The 23,866-nt window shown below is 36.5% G+C and overlaps 1 protein-coding gene across 8 annotated transcripts in view; it reads left to right on the forward strand.

The window, feature by feature from the left end:
* The window catches only part of Ufd4 (ubiquitin fusion-degradation 4-like), a 729,475-nt gene that overhangs the window by 298,967 nt on the left and 406,642 nt on the right, over nucleotides 1-23,866 (forward strand). For all 8 annotated transcript variants that reach the window (XM_090376711.1, XM_090376719.1, XM_090376714.1 and 5 more), the window contains exons 16-18: nucleotides 5,659-5,796; nucleotides 6,907-7,010; nucleotides 12,817-12,928. In XM_090376711.1, the coding sequence (XP_090232837.1) occupies nucleotides 5,659-5,796; nucleotides 6,907-7,010; nucleotides 12,817-12,928 (354 nt within the window). The remainder of the gene's footprint in view (nucleotides 1-5,658; nucleotides 5,797-6,906; nucleotides 7,011-12,816; nucleotides 12,929-23,866) is intronic.

Genomic DNA, 23,866 nt, shown 5'->3' on the forward strand with positions numbered 1-23,866 from the left:
GTTGTTATAGATTTTGCAATCCACTGTGAATGTATGCAGGGCAACATCACTTTAAACCCCACTGTTGATTTATCCAGTTTGTTTCTCTCTCTTCTTTGCTTTCATTCCCGTATACCTGATTATGAGGGTGTTTGAAAAGTTTGTGTCCAAAATATGAAGAATATATTTTGAGGAGTCTGGTAACATATTACTTTTCAACATAGTCCCCCCTTTGGAGTTAATACAATTTTGTCACTTTTGTAATGCTTTGATTCCAGCTGCCAAGAAAATTTTCTTTTGAGCCTCCAGGAATGCCTCCATGTGGCAATGACATCACTGTGGTGGGAAAATGGACACTAGTCAGGTATTTTTTTCAAATTAGGAAATAGGTGAAAGTCCGATGGTGCTAGATCTGATTAAATGGGGGATGGTCTAACATTTCAAACTACACTAATGCAGTGGAGCTATGGCAGTGACAGACTTGTGATTTGGTGCATTGTCCTAGTGGAACAAGATTCCTTTTCTGAGTTTTCCTTGGCATTTGTCTTTAATGTTTTCATGCAAATGCCTTATAAGGTCTGTGTAATATGCCCCTGTGACTGTCTGACCTTTCTGAAGATAATTCACTAGCACTACTCCATCAGCATCCCATTCACTGATGTCATCAGCTTGCCAGAAGAAGGAATAAACTTGGCTTTCTTTGGTGGGAATAGAAGAGCTGTGTTTCCACTGTTTGGACTGCTCCTTTGTCACTGGCTGGAAGTGATAGCTCCAAATTTTACCCATGGATGAGATTTGGAGCCATCACTCATCACTTTGGATCCATCACAAACCTTGCAAGGAAATTTGCTGCATCTGCTTGAAAACAATACAAATGTTCACTTGACATGACAACTCTTGTGCATTTTTAGCCTACTGTCAACTTTGACACTCATTGAGTTGACATCTTTTTTTCGTAGTGAGAACCTCTGTGTTTATGTGGTGCACGCACATACACACACACACATGTTCAAATGAGATGCCTAAGATGCTGGAAGTGTACTGAACTGTCATCCATCATCATCAGATCATGCTCATCACTGTCAACAACTTCTGGGATGATGGATGTTTAAGGTCTTCCACAGCATTGGTCATCTTCCACTCGCCCTCCCTTGTTTAAATTCTGCTGTCCTCTTCTTAACTATGGAATAGGAAGGGGGCATCCACCCCCAATATTTTTACCATATCCTCATGAATTTCCTTTGGCATTAGTCCCTTTTTTCCAAATATTGGATGACTGTGCTGGTGACTGAAAATATCATTCTCATTTAAGTTTGTTGCCTTCATGACCTGTGTGTGGCGCCTCCGTAGCCAGGTGGGAAGGAGCAGCAGTGCGTAGCACACGCTTCTTGATTAGACCGGGGTTCGAGCCCGTCACCACCAAATACGGAGCATGCGGAGAGGTCAGGGAATGACCACCGCACCGGAGCAATATGGCCTTAGTTGCTAATGCTCCTAAAAACCAAATAACAACAACAACAACATTCATGACCTGTAATTAACAAAAGACATTGAAACTACTCAAAACTTTGTAGGTTACTATTTGAAGTGCTATACATTAAGTATAGGCATTTTTAACACTGTGCCACTACCATGAACTTCCAACAGCCCCTGTACTTGCATAATTATGTTTAACTCATCTTTAATTTTAGTTTACAGTGTCTCCCTATCACATTTTTTCAACAGTGTTTCCAATCATGACCATGTTGCACATCAAGTTTTCTATATACTAATGGCATTTATGTGTGGTCCTCATTTTCATTACCATTGGGCAATATGACTATGACAGTAAGCATACTATATTTCTTTATTTCAGTTTCACCTAACTTACTCCAGTGCATTCTCAGACCTTTAGGATGATTGTTTGAACTGTTGGAGTGATTTTTCCAAATGGTGCAACCAACTCTTCAGAGATGTATTGTTAAAATGTGCAGTCTCTCTCTGGTTGGTACTCATCTCTAGCACAGGCCTTCCATGTGGTATGGAGTTCCTTTCAGAATGTTGAGAATCTGTGGAATCTGTTCTGTGCAAAAATCCTGTCCTTTGGTATTCTACCAGCAGGTCATGTTCATATTTATCCCCCCCCCCATACACACAGCATGTCATCATAAATGACACTTTTACTTTCTTGTAGGTATATTTGTAATTCTATGTTACTGCACTACCCCCTACAGTATTTCAATAACAAACAAAATTTGTTAATGCCTTATTTATTTTCATGTACTTTATATGGGGTGCTATCCAAAAGTTGAGAACATGACCATTCTCAAAAATTTGGGTAACACTTCATGCGCATTACACACTATCAGTAAAATCATTCAGCAGAATTTTAAAGAACTAGGTGGTGATAAATATGAGGCGTGACTTGAAAGTTCCAGAAATGACTTTATAAGTAAGTTAAAGTTAACTCTGCCAATTACTTGTTTTATTTCCTTCAAAACTACAAGTAATCCCTGCATAATACAAGAAATAGGTTCCTAAAAAAGTTATGTAATGAGAACACCATAATTCCATGGAAAACCATATAAAAGGCGACAAATGTACATAAAATAAGAGAGATGAATTATAACTACTGTACAGGATCACTTACTTTCTTATGTTAAATTCAAATGCATATGTATATGTATAAATATACAGTATGTATATGAATATGTATACCAATGGTTTCAACCTTTTTTTAATAACGGCACCCCTAAGTCATTTATTTTATTTTGTGGCACCCCTACTCAGTTTTCTGTCTGTTAGATCTGATTCTCTCTCTGTATGTATATATATATAATATTAAAAATATATATGTTATATGATATTTATTACAATAATATAATTATAAAAATTACATTTAATAATACAAATTTTATATATATACACACACAGTATATAATTTTATTCTTTATATAGAGGTACTAAGTAAACATCAATTATAGATCACCACAAAATAAAAAAGATACTGTACACCTTTTTATAATGAAATAAACATAAATTAAAAAATAATAAGTTTAAGTAACTTAAACCCAAATTATGTGGCATCCCTAATCAAGAGATTGCTGCTCTGATCAGTTACATTTTTCTGGTGCTAATTACTGTTGCCACTACTACCTGCAATTGTAGGTGCTGACAGAATAGCCACTGACATTTCCTTATGGTGAAATCAGTCATCTTTTTTGAATTCTTATATGACCAAAAGTATTTGGATATATAGTCATATTATATCCAAATAATTTATGAACATAATACGACTATGCTTCTAACTCAAAAACCTGATAAATTGTAAGGCCTGTACGATAATTTCAACCTTCCTTGGCATACTTTCCACCAACTTTCCTTAGGTCTTGGTCAGAATTTCCCTCCATTCCTCTTACAAGGCTTAGATTCAGCTAGGAAGGTCGTTTTTTGTCTGCAGCCTAAATTATGCTCCAATTTGTTCCAGAAAATTCATTGTGAGAAGAACTGAAGCAGCAAAACCAGTTTTCTATGACATGGAATAGCGTCATACAGTGTGACTCTACTATCTATACTGTAGTACTGCCACAGTGCAAGTAGTGCATAATTGTACAAACATCCAAATAGAGAATGGTCTTCATGATTTCGGGCACATCATCAACAGACTAATCCAAACTAGCTGAAATAGTCCCATATCACAGACTTCGTGGGCCAAACTTCATGATTGAGGTAGTAAACTCTGACAGGAAGTGTCTTCCGGACAATCTCGATAACTAGACCACATCCACTGAATGAAGCATTGTGTTTTTTTAGTAAGATTCATTACTCTGTAGCTTTTTCTACCACTGTTTTACAGTTGTTCATGAACATGGGAATGAGACACCGCTACAAACATTTCACATTGGTGATTGATATTGGACTTGAATCACAGCTGTCCACCCATCGAATCCAAAACAGTGTAGTTCCATATTGATGGATGTTGTGTCTTCTTGAATTTGGTCCATAATGTTTTGTGCAGAGATATGCATGAAACACAAACTATCATCTTTATGGTTTGTAGAACATGTTCTGTGAATTTATGAGGCTGCCCAGACTTTTTTTTTTTTTTTTTTTTCCATTGAAGTATTATCTAAATTCTTTCATCTTTGAATAACATCTTCTACAAAGAAGAATTTTGGGAGGAACAAATGAGTTGCAGCAGAGAAAGGTTATTGATATGGTGTCCAACCACCACCTCATGTTAAAAGTATGCAAGTTCCAATCTACAGCCTATATTGACTTCTAATGTGTTGCTACTGAACAGGCAGGTTTACAAGATTTATTGGTATATCTGAGCCAATTTGCACGTGGGAGGGTGTTCAGAACAGTCCACAATATTTACGAAGGAATGTGGCCAAATACTTTTGGACATATACACTGAAAGGACAGAATTCGTGGGATACCTGGTTCCCAGGCAACCCAATGCTGTCATCCACTTTCGCTAGTGGACGAACCCGCCACTTGGCAGGTATATAGGTTCACTGCATCCATGTAGATAGTAATTCGATGTCAGTATGGATAAACATTTTGAGTTAACCGACTTTGAAAAAGGGGTGGTAGTAGGTGCCTGGCACATGGGTTACTCTATTACAGAAGTGGTATAGAAATTGCACTATCCCCGTTCAACAGTATTAAGAGTGGATCGGGAATACGGCATTTCCTGAATGACATCTCATCGTGGACAGTGCTGTGGGCGGAGAAAGGTGGTGGATGAATGTGGCTGTCGACGTCTGTCTTGCATTGTTTCAGCCAACCAGAGATTGACAGTGACACAAATCACCACCCATTTCAATGAGGGAGGTGCCAGAAACATCTCCACCAAGCCATCAGGTGATCATTAGCCACAGTAGGCTATGGGAGCCGCCAACCCATCAGAGTCCCATTGCTAACACCACGACACAGGACTCTACGCCTCAACTGGGCGAAAGAACATCGGCGCTGGACCTTGGATGATTGGAGACTGGTCTCCTGGTCCAATGAGTCCTGTTTACAGTTATTTTGAGCGGACAGGAGGGTGCATATCTGGCGGAAACTGCAACAAGCTATGCACCCGTCATGTCAACAAGGAACTGTTCAAGCAGGTGGACGGTCGGTAATGGTCTGGGGCGTGTTCAACTGGCACATGCTGGGACTTCTGATATGTCTAGATACATCTCTGAATGGTCCAGGTTACGTGTCCATCCTTGCAGGCCATCTGCATCCCTTCGTGATCATCGTGCACCCATTGGGCAGTGGACTCTTTGACAATTCCAGTAGGACAATGTTCCTTCCCCCACAAAGTCATGGCGACTAGAACATGGTTCGAAGAGCATTCTGCAGAATTTACCACCATGGAATGGCCTCTCTGTTCACTGGATATGAACCCCGTGGAGCATCTTTTGGATGTAGTGGAAAGGTTCATTCAAGCTTTGGATCCTCCGCCCAGGAATGCGACAGAATTATAGACAGCGGTGTAGTAAGCATTGATGAAAATACCTGTGAAACGCTTTTGTGAACTAGTGGACTCAGTGCCTTGCTGTGTGATTGTCCACTCAGCATATTGTATACTGTTGTGCAAGTATGTCAAGGTATATACAAAACCCACATTTTTATTATATTCTGGATTTTCTTATTTTATGTTTTATTGATTAAAAAAAAATAAAATATATATTTAATTTTCAGCCTGCTGAGTGGCGAAAAATGCTTCACGATTCTCTTGAAGAACTTGCATCATTACTTCAAGATGAACGAGCTATCTCTGCATATGAACTTCATAGCAGTGGACTTGTTCAAGCATTGTCAACCTTACTTGGAAGGAATGTAGGTTTTTTTTGAATAGCAAAACTTGATGTTCTAGTTGTAAGGAAATTAAATATTACTTTGTATTCCTCTAATTAATTTATATATTTATTTTTAATGGGCAGGTATATTGTATCCTTTACTCCTTTAATCTAAGGAATAAAGCATACAATTCATATAAGTCATGCATTTAAATTGATAGCCAAAAATGGTAATAAATTAGCTGCTTGACATTTTTACAACCATCTTTGGATACCAGAATCTGAACTGAATAAAAAAAAAAAAATTATGTTATAATTTTTATATTTTTGCATTTTAATCCAAAAAAAGTTATTGGTATATATCTAAAAACTACTATTTTTGTTTTCTTGTTAGAATAACAAGAATTTTTATATTCTTGTTATTCTAATTCATAAGAATTTTTTTTTATATCTATATAAATTTTTAAATATCAGTATAACTTAGAAGTTCTAGAGGAAAAGTAAAAACAGATTTGCAATCAATATCTAATGATTTACTAGTGCACTTTTTTTTTTTTTTTTTTTTTTTTTTTTTTCACACACTGTGGAAAATGCTTGTTCACCTGTGTAACCAGCACTGACAAGTTCTGATATGCACTGATTGCATTGCCATTAACTTGTGTCATTAAGTCACTTATTATTGTTGGTTGCCATAAGCAGGCACCCCGATTTCTGTTGATGTTTATATCCTTATAATTCATATGATCTAAGGATATGAACAATAGTTTGAGTTGCCTTAATTGTCATTTTCCAGAGATACTCAGTCCAATTTAATCTAGGCACCTTCGTAGCCAGGTGGGAAGGAGCTGCAGTGCGTAGCACATTCTTCTTGATTAGACTGGGGTTCGAACCTGTCACCACCAAATACGGAGGATGCTGAAAGGTCAGGGAATGACCACCACATATTCCCGGAGCAATATGGCCTTAGTTGCTATTGCTCCTAAATAACAAACAACTTCAGCCAATATAATCTTGCTTTTTTCTTAATCAGTAATAATTATTTTGTTTCCTATATAAATTAGTTGTCTTAATTTTAGGTCATAGAAGTATTGTGTTATTATGGCCTTTAATTTATGGAATGCAGGAGATACTTTTTTAATTTTCTTTGTAGAGTTATGAAGAAGGAAGTGTACTTATTCCTAATTGCAATAAGCTTCAGAAAGACAGAGTTAACTTATTTAAATCCTGTTTTCGAAGTAAAATGCAGCTTGATGGGTAAGTTGCAATTTGTTTTCAGAAGTATATTTATAGAATGTGTAAACATATGTGAAGTCCAATGTTTTACTGCATTTAATTTATTTATACATAGTTTTAGTATTAGCTAGAGATACTTTCATTTTCTGTAAAGTGTGATTCAGTGCAAAAATTGTTTTTACTGGGAAGGACTAAAGACATTTTAATTAAATGTGTTGATCTTCCATTGCCGCCAAAAATTTAGCATACATGAAGTAGACTGAAAAGTTGTAACGTTTTTGTAACAGGTAGTTCTGACTTTACGAGTTAATTTGTTCCTAGCGCGCGCTCGTAAAGTGGGAATTTATTTCCCATAGACATAATGTTAAAAACAGGGATTACTTTCTCGCCAATGAAATTAGTTAGCTAATTTGTTTGTTTAAACAATGATTAATTTATCCAAAGAAATGAAAACGTAGCTTGTAAAATCAAGCACATTATAATGATAAAGAAATTATTTACGACTTACAAATGTTAAAGAATATTTATTCTTCATCATCATCGACTAAATGCACACTCGTTGATCACTCATTATTAGTTTGGCACCCATTGGTTTGTTGCACAAGGAGTCGTCTTCTTCAGAAATGCTTCAAGAGGTGTTTGTTTCCAAGATAATCATCTCTTTTATTTATAAATGTCACGATTGCATGCATAAGCATTTTTTAATGGCACACACAAATTGCAACTAACAATTTGCATGGAGTAACAAGTTACTGAAACTTAAAAAAAAAATGAAGAGAAGATTCTGAAAATTTATTTGTGTGTTTTATATGATTGAATATTTCATGGAAGGGGAAACACATTTCACCACAATAACGTAAAAATCCACACAATTCCAGATATCGGTATTTTCGCAAATGCAATAACATTGAGTTTACTACCCGATTATAATTGTTTGCACTAACAGAAAAGCCCAATAACCCAGAGATTGCAATTGTTTTTGTTTTTTGGTCGTGACCTCCAGAAATGTACTTTAGAAAAATATCACAAGGGCATTCAAAATTGATTCTTATAACGGAACGTATGATAACAATGAAAGTGTAGTGCATTTTAATGATTTGAATTGGTAACTAATAAAATTTACAAACCATGCTCGTGACCTTAATGACATTTTAGAGAGATAAATAGCTTAGTTATACAGTGAAAATTTCAACTTCCAAGGTCTTGTAACGAATTACCAAAAAATAGTGTTATTGGGTTTACATTATAATATCTTCACGATACAATGTTGTCTCTGGAACTGATTAATATCGTAAAGTGGGGTACACTGTATTGTATAGCTATGCACGTGGTTTGGAATGCAGTATTTATGAATGTTTAACATTCATTTTTTGCAATTAATGTTCATATTTCATATTTTGTTGATACTTGATACTTGGGGAAAAAAAACTCGTAAAGCAGGAACTGCCTTGTAATTTATCATAAGCTGGAAGAACTAATGAAGGGAATGTACACCACTGAAAACTCCCCCCCCCCCCCCAAAAAAAATAGTTTGTTTGGATAATTCCATTTGGTAAAAAAAATGTTAAAATTATACCTCCTCAACTAATTGCTAAATTATGTGTCAATTGCTTTACAAACAACTGGCATGATTTAGCATGCTGTGCTCAAATTTTTATATCCTGTAGATAAGGCAGCTACTTTTGGATAATCTGACTGTTTTGAATTAATATTATTAAAAATGCTAATCAGTGACATTAATTTCTGTTTTCAAGAAACTGATATAAGTGTAGCACTTTTTGGATCATTTCTGCTGTTGTTAATTTCTTTTTCCTTTTTTTTTTTTTTTTTTTTTAATGAAATTTGTGCAGCATGTCTGAATGTGAAATCTTTGGTAGAAGGACATATAAGCATAATATGAGCACGGTATTAGGAATCTGTTAGCTTAGTATAGTTTTATCAATAAAATTTATTAATCGTATTAAATGCCATTGTTAATTAATCTGACCCAGACTAGCTGCAAAGCAAAAATCAGAGTAGCAGGAGTGCTGTGGCTCGGGGGAGAAACAAAGGGGGCGATTCTCCAATGCATCAGTCTCAAAAAATGTGCGAAATCTGAAATGTTTGTGGATATTTTGGGAACAGGACATGATCTAACTAAAGAGTGAGTGAGTGAGAAATTTGGCACCAACTCAGCAGTCTTTCTGGCATCTGAGAGTTTGAGGTGCAGGGTAGATGTCCTCGAAGAAATTAATATAATGATGAGAGCTTTTACAATCAATTTGGCCCAGGAGAGATTGTGCAGGCTCAATCAGGCTCATGGGGTAGAATTTTTTTTTCAGCATGGTCTGTGCTTGTAAACTGGAGAGACTGCGTCTACAGGAATGGGGTACACTTAAATAGAAAGGGTGCAAGAATATTTGCTGATGCTATTAAGACAGTGTTAGATGGGGCGGAAAACTGCTGGCTTGGGGGATACACAGACTAAAAGATTAACAGTAGCCGCAGGCAGAAGCAAAAATGATTCTTGCATTGCTTCTATTGGAATGAGCAGCAGCCTGGAAAACAATTTGCTTGGAATTTCCAGTACTGCTGGGAGTCATAATGAAACAAATAAAAATACATGGGCTTTGTTAGGATAACTAAGAGTAAGAACAGCTGCATGTATATTTGCATGTACACCACTGCTAGATAGAAATATAGTTAATAAGTTTGATGAGTTTGAAGTTCTGGTCAAGATTTCAAAGGCAGATATTGTTGTGATATCAGAGAAATGTTGTCACACAGATATAAGCAGTGCAGAATTGGAATTTGGAGAGTACAATGTGTACAGAAAGGATAGACAGGGCAGGAAGGGAGGAGGGATTATGCCAAGAACCACATAAAATCTAAGGAAGTGCATCCCATTGACATTGGTGGACAATGCAATGTTGAGTCAGTGTGGTGTAACATTAGCTCTGGGAAAGGGAAAACGAGAGTAGGTGTGTTTTATAGGCCTAATGACTCTGATGAGTACAACGAACAGTTGTGCAGAGAAATAGAGTGGGCCATTAAATTAAATTTCTTATAATGGAGGATTTTAACTTTCCAGATATTGACTAAACTTGTAGGTTGGTCACTTGCACACTAGCAAGACTTTTGTGGATTTATTGGATAACTGTTTTCTACAGCAACATATTAAAGAGGCAAACAGATCCGATTATCCGATTATTCATGCATTAAGAATTTGCAGATAAAAGAACCACTGTGTGACAGTGATCACAGCGTACTGATGTGGGATTTACTTAAAAGATGTAACTACCATTAAGGGTAAAGGGAAGGGCTTTTACCTTAGGAAAGGAGATTACAGTGGTCAGAGACAGTTTTTAAATTCTATACAGTGGGATCAACTGATGATGTTTCCAATGGTGAATTCTAAATGGAAAGTCTGCAGGGACTTAATCTGGAGACTACTAGGCTTTTCATACCAACTAAGAAATACTGTTCAAGTTTTAGGCCTAAATGGATGTCAGATAAATTAATCAGGCTTGTGTCAGAGAAGAAAAATGCATGGGATGCATATAAATTATCAGGCAACACAGAAATCTATGGTAGATATAAGCTAGTCTGTAATTAAGTCACACAGGAGGTTAGGCAGGTGAAGGTAGATTACAAGAAATCTTTGGCAAAGGATGCAAAGAGTGTTCTTTACTTATGTAAACTCAAGAATTAAAGGGATGAATCAGATTGGTCCACTTAACATAGATGGTTTGACTATTGATAATCATGCTCAGTAGCTGAAAAACTGAATGCGTATTTTGCATTTACATTCGCACATGAGGAATTATTCAAGGAGGGGAATGCCAGAAGCTTATCAAACTCTAACAGGGAGCTCAGTGATTTTCTAATAACTGAAAGCAAAGTGGAGGACAAATTGTTGAAGTTAAATATAAAGAAGGCACCCGGGGTGGTTGGGATCTATCTAGTTATATTAAGGGAGGCAACAAATGAAGTAAGCAAACCCTTAGCCATAATTTTGACAGCTTTCTTAGATTTAGGGGAGGTTCCCATGGACTGGAGGTGTCCTCAATTCACAAAGAGATCTCAAAAGGTGACACAAGTAACTGTAGACCTATTAGTTCAACTTTTTCTGTGGAAAATAATGGAGCCACTGGTTAAAGAAGCATTGCAGGATCATCTACAGAAGACTGCAGTAATAGTTAAGACACAGCATGGATTTGTTAAAGGGAGGTCTTGTCTGACCAATTTATTTGGATTCTATCATGTGGTCAGAATGGAACTGAATGCAAAAAATAATTTTGATATTATATATTTGGATTTCAGGAAAGCTTTTGATACTGATGCACATGGAAGACTGTTGTACAAATTGGAGCAGTATGGCATTAAGGGCAAGTTGCTACAATGAATAAAAGGATGGTTGAGTGGTAATCAGTGGACTCTGTTCTTCATGGACAAATGTGATTAGTGGAGTTCCTCAGGGTTCGGAGTTGGGCCCACTGTTGTTTTGTGTGTTCATCAACGATACTGATGAGGGTACACCAGGCTTAATGTCCAAGTTTGCAGATGATAAAAAGGTTGGCAGGGTTGTTAATGACAGTAAGAACAGTATGCCACTGCAAATGGACCGAGAAGTAGCAACCGAAGTTTAACATTGACAAATGCAAAGTACTGCATATGGGTAGCAGTAACCCAAGAGAAACGTACGAACTGTGCGGTACTACACTCAGGGAGGTGGAGAATGAAAAATACCTGGGGGTAATTGTGCAGTCAGATATGAAGTTCTCTAAGCAGTGCAGACAGGCTGCCAGAGCAGCTCATGGAGTTTTGTCAATGATATATAGGAATTTTGCTATGATTATCCCATTGTTACTAGGCAATGGTCAGCCACACCTTGAATACTGTGTACACGTCTGTAGGCCCCATTTTAGGAAGGATGTAGATTTGCTAGAACGAGTACAAAGATGGGCAACAAGATTGGTGAATGGAACAATGGGGTGCTCTTACGAAGATAGGGTTAATCCTGGAAATTGCAGTGCCTAGAGACTAGGCACATGCGAGGTGATCTGATTGAGGTATATATAGCCTTAAACAGGTTGATCTAGCTGGGATTCTTCTTCTTGCTCAGATTAAGAACCTGAGGGGGAATAGATTGAAACTGAGGAAAGACAGTTGTAGTATTGATGTGCGGCAGCTTTCCTTTTCCCAGCTGGTTGTTGATTGCTGGAACAGATTTCCATCTGTTGTGAAAGTTGATAACTTAAATAAATTTAAGTCTGAGCTGGATAAGCATTTGGAGTGAATAGATGAGTTAAATGGAAGAGTTTGTTTTTTTTTTTGCTGATGCTGCATAAGCTTGCTTTCTTGCATTGTATTTTTTTTTTTTTTTTTTTAATGAAAACCCCAAACACGAAAGATATCAAAACCTATAGTATTTAGTACCGTGCATGGGTTGAAGGTGAAGTATGGGGGGAGGGGGGGATGCCGGAAACTTTTCTCTAGAGACTAAACATGGGTTTCACCACTTCAAGCCTGCCTCTGTTAATATTGTATGGTTGTTTGTAATGTGAATAAAACTAATTAAATTACATCGATTGTTATTATCAGGTGAATTTTACTGTGTAAAATATATTGCATTAAGTTAAATTCCTACACAATAGAACTAAATAATTTGTAATGTTTCAGAATTTTTAAATTCTTCAATAGGCCTGATTAGTAAACTTCTACCCTGTATAGTAATAGTTGTCAAAGTTTTTTTTATTTTTTTATTATACTTGATGACAGGATGGAATACAGTATTTCTTAACTAGTAATTTGACATTTCTTAATATCTTTTTTTCCATTTATACAGGGCAATGATATCATCAGTTGCACTTGTGAGGAAGCTTGTAGCAGTACTCGAATCAATTGAAAAACTTCCAGTTTATTTGTATGACACACCAGGTTCAGGATTTGGTCTGCAAGTATGATATGTTTTTACTTTATTTATATCTGTGAAACATTACATTATATTTAAGTAAATGTTAATTAGTCTGCCTTGTTATCTCAACATGGACCGACATGTGATTCACAACAGCCTGACATAGGCTTCCTTTTTCTATGAGCTATTCATAGTTTTCCACTCTGCACAACATGTAAATTGGCCCATGAGTGCATTCTTGTACACGCATAATGCACAATAAAAAATTGCATCTGGTATTCTAAGGCCAAAGTAGTAACTTCGCCAAGAAAATTCCAAAGAACCCATCAACCATCTGTGTATTCATCAGCTCGAAGGACAATATTATAACACTCTTGATTGAAAATAACAAGATAAAACTTTTATGTTTATCTTTAGGAATAACTTCAACATACATTCTCCAGTGAGAATGTGTCTGTTTTTAAACAAATGGCAAATTCATTTTTAGGTGATACTCTTTGCTTAAAAGATATTAGCATCACTAATTGGAGATGACACCATTACTGTGGGTAATCTCCAATCAGCGAATACAATGCCCAACCTTAATGATGAGCTTTGGTGTGTTGTTACTAAAAGGACAAAGCATCCCCCAAAGGTGGAAATACACACATTTTTTGCCATCATTATATGATAGGTTATACACTAGTTATATTATATTATCCATCCACTGCAAAAGCTATGTGTACCACATGGAGCTCCTCTGCCTCGACCTTATGTTCGTCAGCTCTTGGGCTTGTCTATGCAGCTGCTGAGTACTGTGCTCCAGTTTGGCTTAACAGTAACCACATAAAAAAGGTGGATGTACAGCTAAATAACACCATATGCATCATAACCGGAACGGTCAGGTCCACCCCTACCTTTTGGCTGCCTGTCTTGAGCCACATCCCACCAACAGACTTCCGAAGAAAATGTGCCCTCATCAGAGAATACAGAAAAATAATAGACAGTCCTGAACTATCAACAAACTCCAACATTCGAGACTTAGGAATAAATAGGCTCTGTTCCAGACATCCACCAATTTCAACAAGCCAATTTCAATCTTCTGGATACCTGAATGAAGAGTAGCTACAAAACTCCCCTCGATGTCATTCCATGCCTTGTATCTGAAACACCACCTGGGTTTGACCAGCCTCGTAGGATATGGCTAGCATTAAACAGGGCACGAATGCACCACAGCAGATGTGCAGACCTTCTATAAGTGGGGCAAAATTCCTTCCCCAACATGTGACTGCGCAGCCAACAGTCAGACCATCCAACACATAATAGAGGACTGTGCCTTGCTCTCGGTCTTGTCTATGCAGCTGCTGAGTACTGTGCTCCAGTTTGGTTTAACAGTAACCACATAAAAAAGCTGGATGGACAGCCAAATAACACCATGTGCATCATAACCGGAACAGTCAGGTCCATGCCTACCTTTTGGCTACCTGTCTTGAGCCATATCCCACCAATAGACCTCCAAAGAAAATGTGCTCTCATCAGAGAATACAGAAAAATAATAGACAATCCTGAACTACCAACAAACTCTGACATTCAAGACCTAGGAATAAATAGTGGTTTATTCCTAGGTCTTGTGGTTTATTCCTAGGTCTCGAATGGTTTGTCATTTACCACTCATATTGGAAGAAGTAGGTTAAAAATGCCATCAGTGACTCAGGTACTTTTTAGTCTTTTCCAGGTTAGATCAAATTAGTCGGTCCTAAATTATGGTGTAACATTCTTTGGGGTTTTCTACATGCTTTCCATTCTGCAGACAGATAAATCAGCCTTATGGTATGTGACTTATGTGTTACTTGTAACTGACATTCAAATGGCCTGAGAGTGGGCTTTAGGTGTTAATGTTTTGATGCACAAAAGTTTGGTAATTGCCATTGTGTTGTTGACCATTATTATATAATTTAAGGTTGGCATATTAGATCAAGACTTCAGATGTATATAGCAGAAATTTGATAACCTTAAAACTCCAAGCCTTTAACTGTGGCAGAATATTCAGGGAATTAAGGTGCTGGAGAGTTTTCAGTATGACATCTGATACTGTGTGACGTAGGATCAGGGAGGGTGTTGTACTTTGTTCTGTAAGTGGACCTACTTGAATCAGCATAGTAGTCATTTTGTTGTTGGTATTCATGATTATGAATATTCTTTTTAAAAGATTTGATCGAGGAGAGTTCAGTATTGATGGTTGAATCTGGGGGTGATTTTTGATTTTCCTTTCTCCCTGTCTAGTCTATATGTTTACTCTGATATGTTTTTGGCCTCCATAAAAGTTTTTTAATTGTTCATGCATCCATCCCTAAACTATACCAATCAAAAAACTTGTTTTATTGCAGTGGTGTCCAACTAATTGCCTGTGGGCCGAATGCAGCCCGCTAATAATTTTTGTATGGCCCATGCAGCTATGAAAATGGCTACTTTGTTCTGATCAACGTATGTTTGCAAATAAATTTTTTCATGAATGAAATCAAATATTTAAAAAGAAACAGAATAACAGATATGTATCTTCGTTCCGTATTGAGAATTGCAAATTTTCAACCAAATTTTGAACAATTATCTAAAAATATCCAGCCTCAATTATATCATTAAATGTTATTGTGTTATAAACGTTACTTAAAAAATTTTTTTTTGGATATATTCAATTTTAGGTGTATCATTTATGTTTATTTATTTACCTTAATATTGAAAAGCAGTGAGCATTTAAAAGCAAAAGTAAAGTAATTTAAAAAACAAAACAAAAGTAAGTCATATTTTTATAATTTTAATAAAATCTGAAAAATAAATCACTGAAAGATTTGTTGCACATAAGTGTTGGGAATTTGCATTTTTGATGTATAGCCTGAAAATAAAAATGGTGACATGAGAATAGAAACTTTCTTTTTTACATGTAACAAGATGTGGAAAATGAATCGAATCACTCAGTGTGCCTCGCAAAACAAATCTAACTTTGAATATGGCCTCTGTTTGGGAAAAGGTTGGCCACCACTGTTTTATTGCATAAACCTAGTAACAGCATATTACATGTGCCTCAAAAAAAAAAAAAAAATTAAAATGGCCATCAGTGTGATATAAATATGAATGTTAATATTCCTTCAGTATCTTTACTTCTGACCTACCTACTTGATTTTGTTGGAATTTGAGAAGTATGTTGAAGAAGAAAAAAAGTCATTCTCCATATGCCTATGTGCTGGATCATGTAGCAAGAGGCTGAAGTATTTATTGAGAAAGAAGTAATAAAAATGATTATTTGTCAGTAAAATTTCTTTTAGAAGGACAGAGATGTCTGACAACTTACTTTTGATTTTCATTTCATATTTTACATTTTATTGTTTCAGTTTGTAGTATGTCAGTTGTATTATAATTTTATGGTGGATAATGTAATTTGGATTACAAGTTTCTGTCCGATCATAACTGTTGTTTAATGGACTTTACATTTTGTGCAACTGAACATGAATGCAGAATTCTTGTTTTAATTTGTATGTTAGTGTTCAGCTGGCACAACCTGACATGCAAAATACAGCATTTGCTAATGGGATTTTGATATGATAATTTCTGAACATGTCAACTATTTGTTTCTGCATGCACCTGTCATTATTGTCACAATACTAAAAATTAAAATAGCAAACCTTTTTTATCACATCCATCTACAGTATTATCAATTTCATTTGCAGATTTGTCTGCTTTTATTTGCAGTCTAATTCAGATATATTATTGACTGCACTTAATTGCAGTGCAGTGAAGGAAAGTGGCAGGAGCAAATATGGCTTTCAAATTCTTTAAATATTTTAAAATCATTTTTAAAACAAATAATATAACAAAAAACTTATAAAACTTATTTGAGAGATTTTATTCTTAAAATATTTTAAAATTTATTTTAAAACTTAATTTTTTTGTTATCATAGCTTGAAGCATATTGCTGTGCATTTGTATATGCTTAGTAAAATGTTTGCTAGTTGTTGCCATCATTTTTTAAAACTCAGTTTGATGTTAATTTATAAAAAAAAAACAATAATTAAAAATATATTATTCTTTTAATATCCAGTATAAAAATATACCATTATGGTATATTTTTATAGTGGATGCTGAATGCTGATGGGATTCAGGAGAGGTTTCTATAGATTGGAGGTGTGCAAATGTGTCTCCTATTCACAAAGGTGGATCAAGGAGTGAAATGAATGAGTATAGACTTATAAACTTGACTTCCGCTCCAGGGAAAAAATGTGATCTGTGGTTAATGATATATTACAGGATCATCTTAACAGGAATGGAATTATATGGAAATAACAGCATGGGTTTGTTTGGGGGAAGTTCTGTCTGACCAGTCTGATTAGCTAATGTGACTCAATATCAGGATCTTGATGCAAACAATAATTTTCACATCATATATATATAGATTTCTATATAGAAAGCTCTAAGTGATGGCTGAGGCAGAGAGTAGCACCATCCACATGCTGCATCGAAATGATGTTGCCCCCAGGAACTGCCACTCACCACTGCAATGAAAAAGCCAAATCTAAAATAGGTTCACCTCTACAGCTAGATGAAGATAACAAACTAGAAGTATTAAACATACTGCATCAAGTGTGTCACAGGATAAAGTCACTCATGTTCAGTATTTAGGTAGAGATGTCAGTCCAAAAAATAGATTTTCTTCTGAGGCAGGAAGTGGCACTGTCTCCCATATGACTATCACAAGGGAAAGGCAAAACCATCCAACCCAACGAAATGTGCTTCCTGCACAAAAGCTAGCACATGAAGTTGAGCAACAAAATGAATAGGTTCATCATTAGCATCAGTAGAGGCATATGATGCAAGAAAGCAAGCTTATACAGCATCAGCCAAAAAAAATAAAACTCCTTCCCGTTTCACCCACTCATTTGCTCCAAATGTTTGTCTAGTTCTGCCTTGAATTTATTTAAGCTGTCAACTTGGTCGACAGATGGAAGTTTGTTCCAGCAATCAACCACACGCTGGCTAAAGGCAAATTTCCGCACATATATTCTACAATTGTCCTTCCTCAATTTGAATTTGTCCCCTCAGGCAATTAATCTGGGCAAGAGGAAGAATCCCATCAGTATTGATCATGCTAAAACCATTCTAGGCTTTATACAGCTCAATAAGATCACATCGCAGGTGCCTAGCCTCCAGACACTGTAATTTGCAAAACTTGAGCCTTTCTTCATAAGAGCAACCTTTGTTCCATTCACTAAACTTGTTGCCTTCTCTGTACTTGTTCCAGCAGCTCTACATCCTTCCTAAAATGAGGCCTCCAGACCTGTATACAGTACTCAAGGTGTGTGGCCTGACTATTGCCTTATACAAGGGGATAATCACATCCTTATCCCTGCTTGAAAATTCCTGTATATCATTGAAAAGACAACATGAACTACTCTTGCAGACCGTCTGTACTGCTTGGAAAACTTCATATCTGCCTGCTCAATTTACCGCCTCCCCATTGTTTTTCATTCTCTACCACCCTGTGTTTATTACCACACAGTTGATATGTTACTCTGGGGTTACTGCTACCTATATGCACTACTTTACATTTGTCAATGTTAAACTTCAGTTGCTGCCTCTCAGCCATTCAGCTCAACGTTTCTGGATCCTGTTGCAGTAGCATACTGTCATTAGTGTCATTAACAACCCCGCCAACCTTCGTATTGTCTGCAAACTTAGACATTAAGCCTGATATACCTTCATCAATATCATTAATAAATACAGAAAACAACAATGGGCCAACACTGAACCCTGGGGGGCTATACTAATAACATTAGTCCATGAAGAGCAGTGTCTATTGATTACCACTCTCTCCTCTCTTCTCTCACTCAACCTTCCCTTTATCCAAAGCAGGATTTTACCCTTAATACCATACTGCTCCAATTTGTATAGTAGTCTTCCATGTGCAACAATATCAAAAGCTTTCCTAAGATCTAAGTATATGATATCAAAATTATTTTTTGCATCCAGTTCTTTTGTGACCACATCATTGTATCCAATCAAATTGGTCAGACAAAACTTCCTCTTAACAAACCCATGCTGTGTCCAAACTATAACCGAAGTATTGTCTAGATGATCCTGCAGTGCTTCTTTAACCAGCGCCTTCATTAATTTCCCCAGAAGTTAAATTGACAGGTCTGTAATTACTTGTGTCACCGTTTGATCCTCCTTTGTGAATTGAGGTCACATTTGCACATCTCCAGTTCATGGGTACCTCCCCTAAGTCCAAGGAAGCTCTCATAATTATGGGGCAGGAATCACAAATTACCAATAAAAAAAATGTCTAATCCACCAAAATTATGATCTACACAAGCCTGTAATTTGTTGCAAGTGAGCATCTATCTGAGATAAAAGTTCAGCTCCAATCGTACTAACTTTATCGATAATTAAAACACATACATATAGGTTTGTGCTATAGCATCATGTTTATACTTAGCCAACTACTAAGTAGTTACAATATTGGCATTATTAAATATATCTCATATTGTGATTGCCTTCACAATGAGTTGCCTTGCTATTACACTACCTTGAATACTTCTCTAATAGAGAAGACTACTGTTACTTATTCTCGGTGATACCACCACCCAGACAGCACCATTTCAGAGGTTATTGGCTCTTCATCGGTGGGTGGGCAGGTACCCTGGTGTTGCAATGATGACAACCCAGTTGCGAAGTATAACTCCACAATATGAGAGATGCCCTATGGTGTACAGTAATTGAAAATTACATAATTTGTTTAGGGAAATAGCCTTGGGTTAGAAAGAAGTTAACTAACATATAGGTTTGTGCTATAGCATCATGTTTATACGCAGCTTACTACTAAGTTAGTTACAAAATTGGCATCATTTGAGTATATCTCGTATTGCGAATGCCTTAACAACAAGTTGCCATGGTATTGCACTACCTTGAATAAGTAACACTTCTCTAATAGAGAAGACCACTGTTACTTATTCTTTCTGGATACCACCACCCAGACAGCACCGTTTTAGAGCTTATTGGTTCTTCATTGGTTTTACTCTAGTGCTGCCATAGATGTTTTCACATCAAAAACACTAGGAATTTCCACCACTAACTCCTTAACTACTGATCTTCAGGTAATTCTCTAATCATGTAAAAATCATTATGGGAATCCTATAATAGTTTTGATTACTTTTACTTTCTGAAATGACTGAAGTAAAGTTAAAATACAATCCACAAGTTTATTAAAATGAATCACACACGTTACCGCATCATCGTTAACTAATGTCACCTTTTCCATAAAACGAAGAGCTTCTGCTTGCTCGTCAGGGATATCCATACCGTTGTGTTTTAATGTGTATATAACTTTTAGCAATATAGGCCAACCGATTTCGTTTGCATCATAAAGTTAAGGACAAAGGTTTACCCAATTGTCTGATCATCACAAACAGATCTCTTTTACGTTGTGTCCAGTAATAAGTTGAATTAGGAATATATCTCAAAAATGCTAAATTGTTTTCAGTGCAGTCATTGACGTATTCTCGAGATTGGATTTGTTTTTCGGTGAGCTTAGTGTCTTTTCCAACATATTTAAAAACAACTGTAACAAATCTCGAGTTCCTAGTCTCATTATTTTCATGGCCATATAAAGAAGATGATTTTCATGGCCGTATAAAGATGATGATAAGGCATCATGCCACGCCGATCTGAACGACAAAGTCCTCTCAATGCCATCATAAACGGTGTAACTTTTAAATTATCTATAAACTCTCGATAATGACCAAGGTAAATGCTAGGAAAGGAAAATTCTTCAGCATGTTTGTCAAAAAGTAAACTTTGTGGAACATTTTGTTCACTAGGAGTTATTCGTAAGTTTGTTGAGCGACTAAACTTTCTTCAATAGGTATAGCTTCACTCATTTCATCACGTGTAGGAGCACATCATGTTTCATGTCTTCATTGAAGAATGCTTCGTCAATCTCGATATCATACATACGATGAAAAGGAGTTGTAAGTAGATACTTTAACCAAACCCTTATATCTCGTTTACTAACCAAGCCCATTAAATAACTCGATTTGTGTATTTTTTGTATACCTTATATTAAGTCACTGGCTCTGTCATCAAATCTGCCGATTGTTTTATCAGTCACTTTTAATAGAGATAGAAGGCTGAAATTTTGTACATATTGCTAATCCTTGTGACAATGCATTCTCTCAAAATTTGAGCTAAATCTATCAAACAGTGCACCGTGCAACCATTGCATGTCATATATGGGTCCGAAACCTGACCCAGATTTCGGACATTTTCCCTACTTCTTTAAATGATCAGGAGGGTGTAATTTTGTAAACAGTCTCTTTTGACATAATCATACTTTGTTTATAAAAAAATGTATGACAATTTCTATTCATAAAAAATAAGAAAATAATATAAAAATTTTTTTTAAAAAATATACCTTAATTCTGATAAAATATCAGGTGTGGCCTTTACCCCTGCAACATAAAATGCCTCATTTTAAAAAACGGTAAAGGCCACACCTTATATTTTATCAGAATTAAGGTATATTTTTGAAAAACTTGTTTATATTATTTTTTTTAAAAAACGTTAATGCAATAATTGTCATCCATTCTCAGAGGCAAATAATTAACCACTGAATTAACATTTACAGGAACATTTACAATTTGGCCCAAAATTCCGTATTGGCCGAAACCATGTCTTAGTCTTCTAATATGAGGAGAAATGAGTTTCTTTGTTGCTAAATCCGATCAAGGCAGATGAGGTGGAATAACAGGATAAATGAAACCATTGCTCTTCGAAAATGTTGGAATGAAATCATTTTTGAGAGATGCTCGAAAATGATGACCCTGGGTTCCAAGCGAATTTTGATCAGGAAATTATCTGTGCAATCTTTCATAAAGTGACTAGTAGTTCTTTTTAAGTTCCAGCATTTTCAACAAATTTTTTTATTTCATAGAAGCTCTCTACAAAAAGTTTTTGTAGAGAGTAGGGAAGGAAATCCACCTTTATTTTATATTTTTCTTTCCTAAGTACTAATCCTTACTAACCTCTGCTTGGTCACACCAGGCACTGCTCCCACCTCCCTGTGGTGGGGCTGGAAACCTTGGCAGGAAAGTTGAACTGCCAAGGGCTAAAAGGAGCAAATATGGAGCAAAATGTGTTTCCATCTTTAGAGCCTACAAGCTCTCCGCCACAAACTGAATCTGATTATGACATATCACAACCCAAAAGGTTGAAAACAAATTCTCCAACAACAGTGTCCTGCATTTCTTATTTTGCATTCACTTTCAGAACAACCTCTCGTTAAATTTTCTCCTTTCCTCATCCAGAAACACCTGGAGAGTATTGCAGGATCTCCTAAGACTTTGAAGTGGCTGCAATCTAGAGACCTACTATTAGAAACAGCAAACTGTAGACATTTTGAGAAACTCTTACTAATTTCAAATTTTGCTGGGATACCAGTTAAAGTATCTCCCCATGCTACCCTAAATACATCTATGGGTGTTATATCCAGCTGAGATCTGTTGAACGTGACGGAGGCAGAAATAACTCAAGAGCTCCAAGCTAAAAATGTTATTGCAGCAAAAAGAATGATTAAAAAATACAATGTTGCGAATGCTTGAGATGTTACAAGTGCCAAAAGAATGGCCACTCTCATACGACATGCAGAGAAAATCCAGTAAGTCCCAACTGTGGATCTTCTGGTCATACTCAATCTGAATGTTTTCTCAATCAGAGAAAACTTGTCTCAACTGCAAGGGCAACCATCCTGCCTATTCCAAAATGTGTGACAGATGGAAAATTGAGAAAAAAATTGTTAAATGTAAGGTTGAGAACAAGGTAAGCTATCAAGAAGCCAGGAAAATAATTGCTCCTATTATGCCCAAACGTACCTATGCCAGTATTACACAAAAACAACAGTGTCCACCCAAACTGATGTTACCGTCCCCTCAAACATATCAGTCTCCTCCTGGCTACCTCCGTAGCCAGGTGGGAAGGAGCAGCAGTGCGTAGCACGCACTTCTTGATTAGACCGGGGGTCGAGCCCATCACCACCAAATACGGAGGATGCGGAAAAGTCAGGGAATGACCACTGCATATCCCGGAGCAATATGGCCTTAGTTGCTAATGCTCCTTAAAAAAAAAAAAAAAAAAAAACCCAAACCATATCAGTCTCTGATTGGGCTCGAGCTATCCTCTCTAAGCAACAGTCCAATATCCCTAAGCACTCAGAAGAGGCACGTAACACTCCTCTTACAATACCAGTGACATCTCCTTCCCCACCAGTGATTGTTACTGCATCACATAGTAAAAGTTCCAATTAAAAAAAAAAAAAAAAAAAAATATCCAAAACACCTCCATGGATACTAATTAATCATCCAACCAGGAAGACCCGATTTTAGAAATATATGTGGAGGAAGAAGTGGACACTAGTTGGCCTATATTTCCAAAAAAAGACAAACCAAAGTCTGACCGACATAAAACTGCCATACTGAAAAGCAGTCAGACACAGCTCCTTGTACTCATCTCAAGTAATGCCTTATATTTTCTAGTGGAATTGTAGAGGACTTCACAGCAATATCGACGATATCCATGACCTTATTCATCGCTACTCTCCAGTGAGTTTCTGTTTGCAAGAAACCTATTTAACTTCCCAAATTTCCACCCCCATGAAGAACTACTATATATATCTAAAAGATCGCAATACATCGAATTCTGCCCGTGGTGTGTGGCCATCTTGATCAACGCACAGATCCCAGTGAAGCAAATTGTTCTTCAAACAGAAATTGAAGCTGTTGCTGTACGTTTCATTACTCAGATTGTGATAACACTAGTTTCAATCTATCTTCCACCAAATCATACCTTCTCTTATCAAGATCTGGAAAACCTACTGCAGTTAACTTCCCCTGTCTGTCTATTGGGGGATTTCAATGGTCACCACCCTTTATGGGGATCTTCTAAATTAGATACACATGGCCGA

This window comes from Mastigoproctus giganteus, chromosome 6 (assembly GCF_048544385.1).
Source record: "Mastigoproctus giganteus isolate SK-2022 chromosome 6, ASM4854438v1, whole genome shotgun sequence".
In the NCBI taxonomy this organism is placed as follows: Eukaryota; Metazoa; Arthropoda; class Arachnida; order Uropygi; family Thelyphonidae; genus Mastigoproctus; species Mastigoproctus giganteus.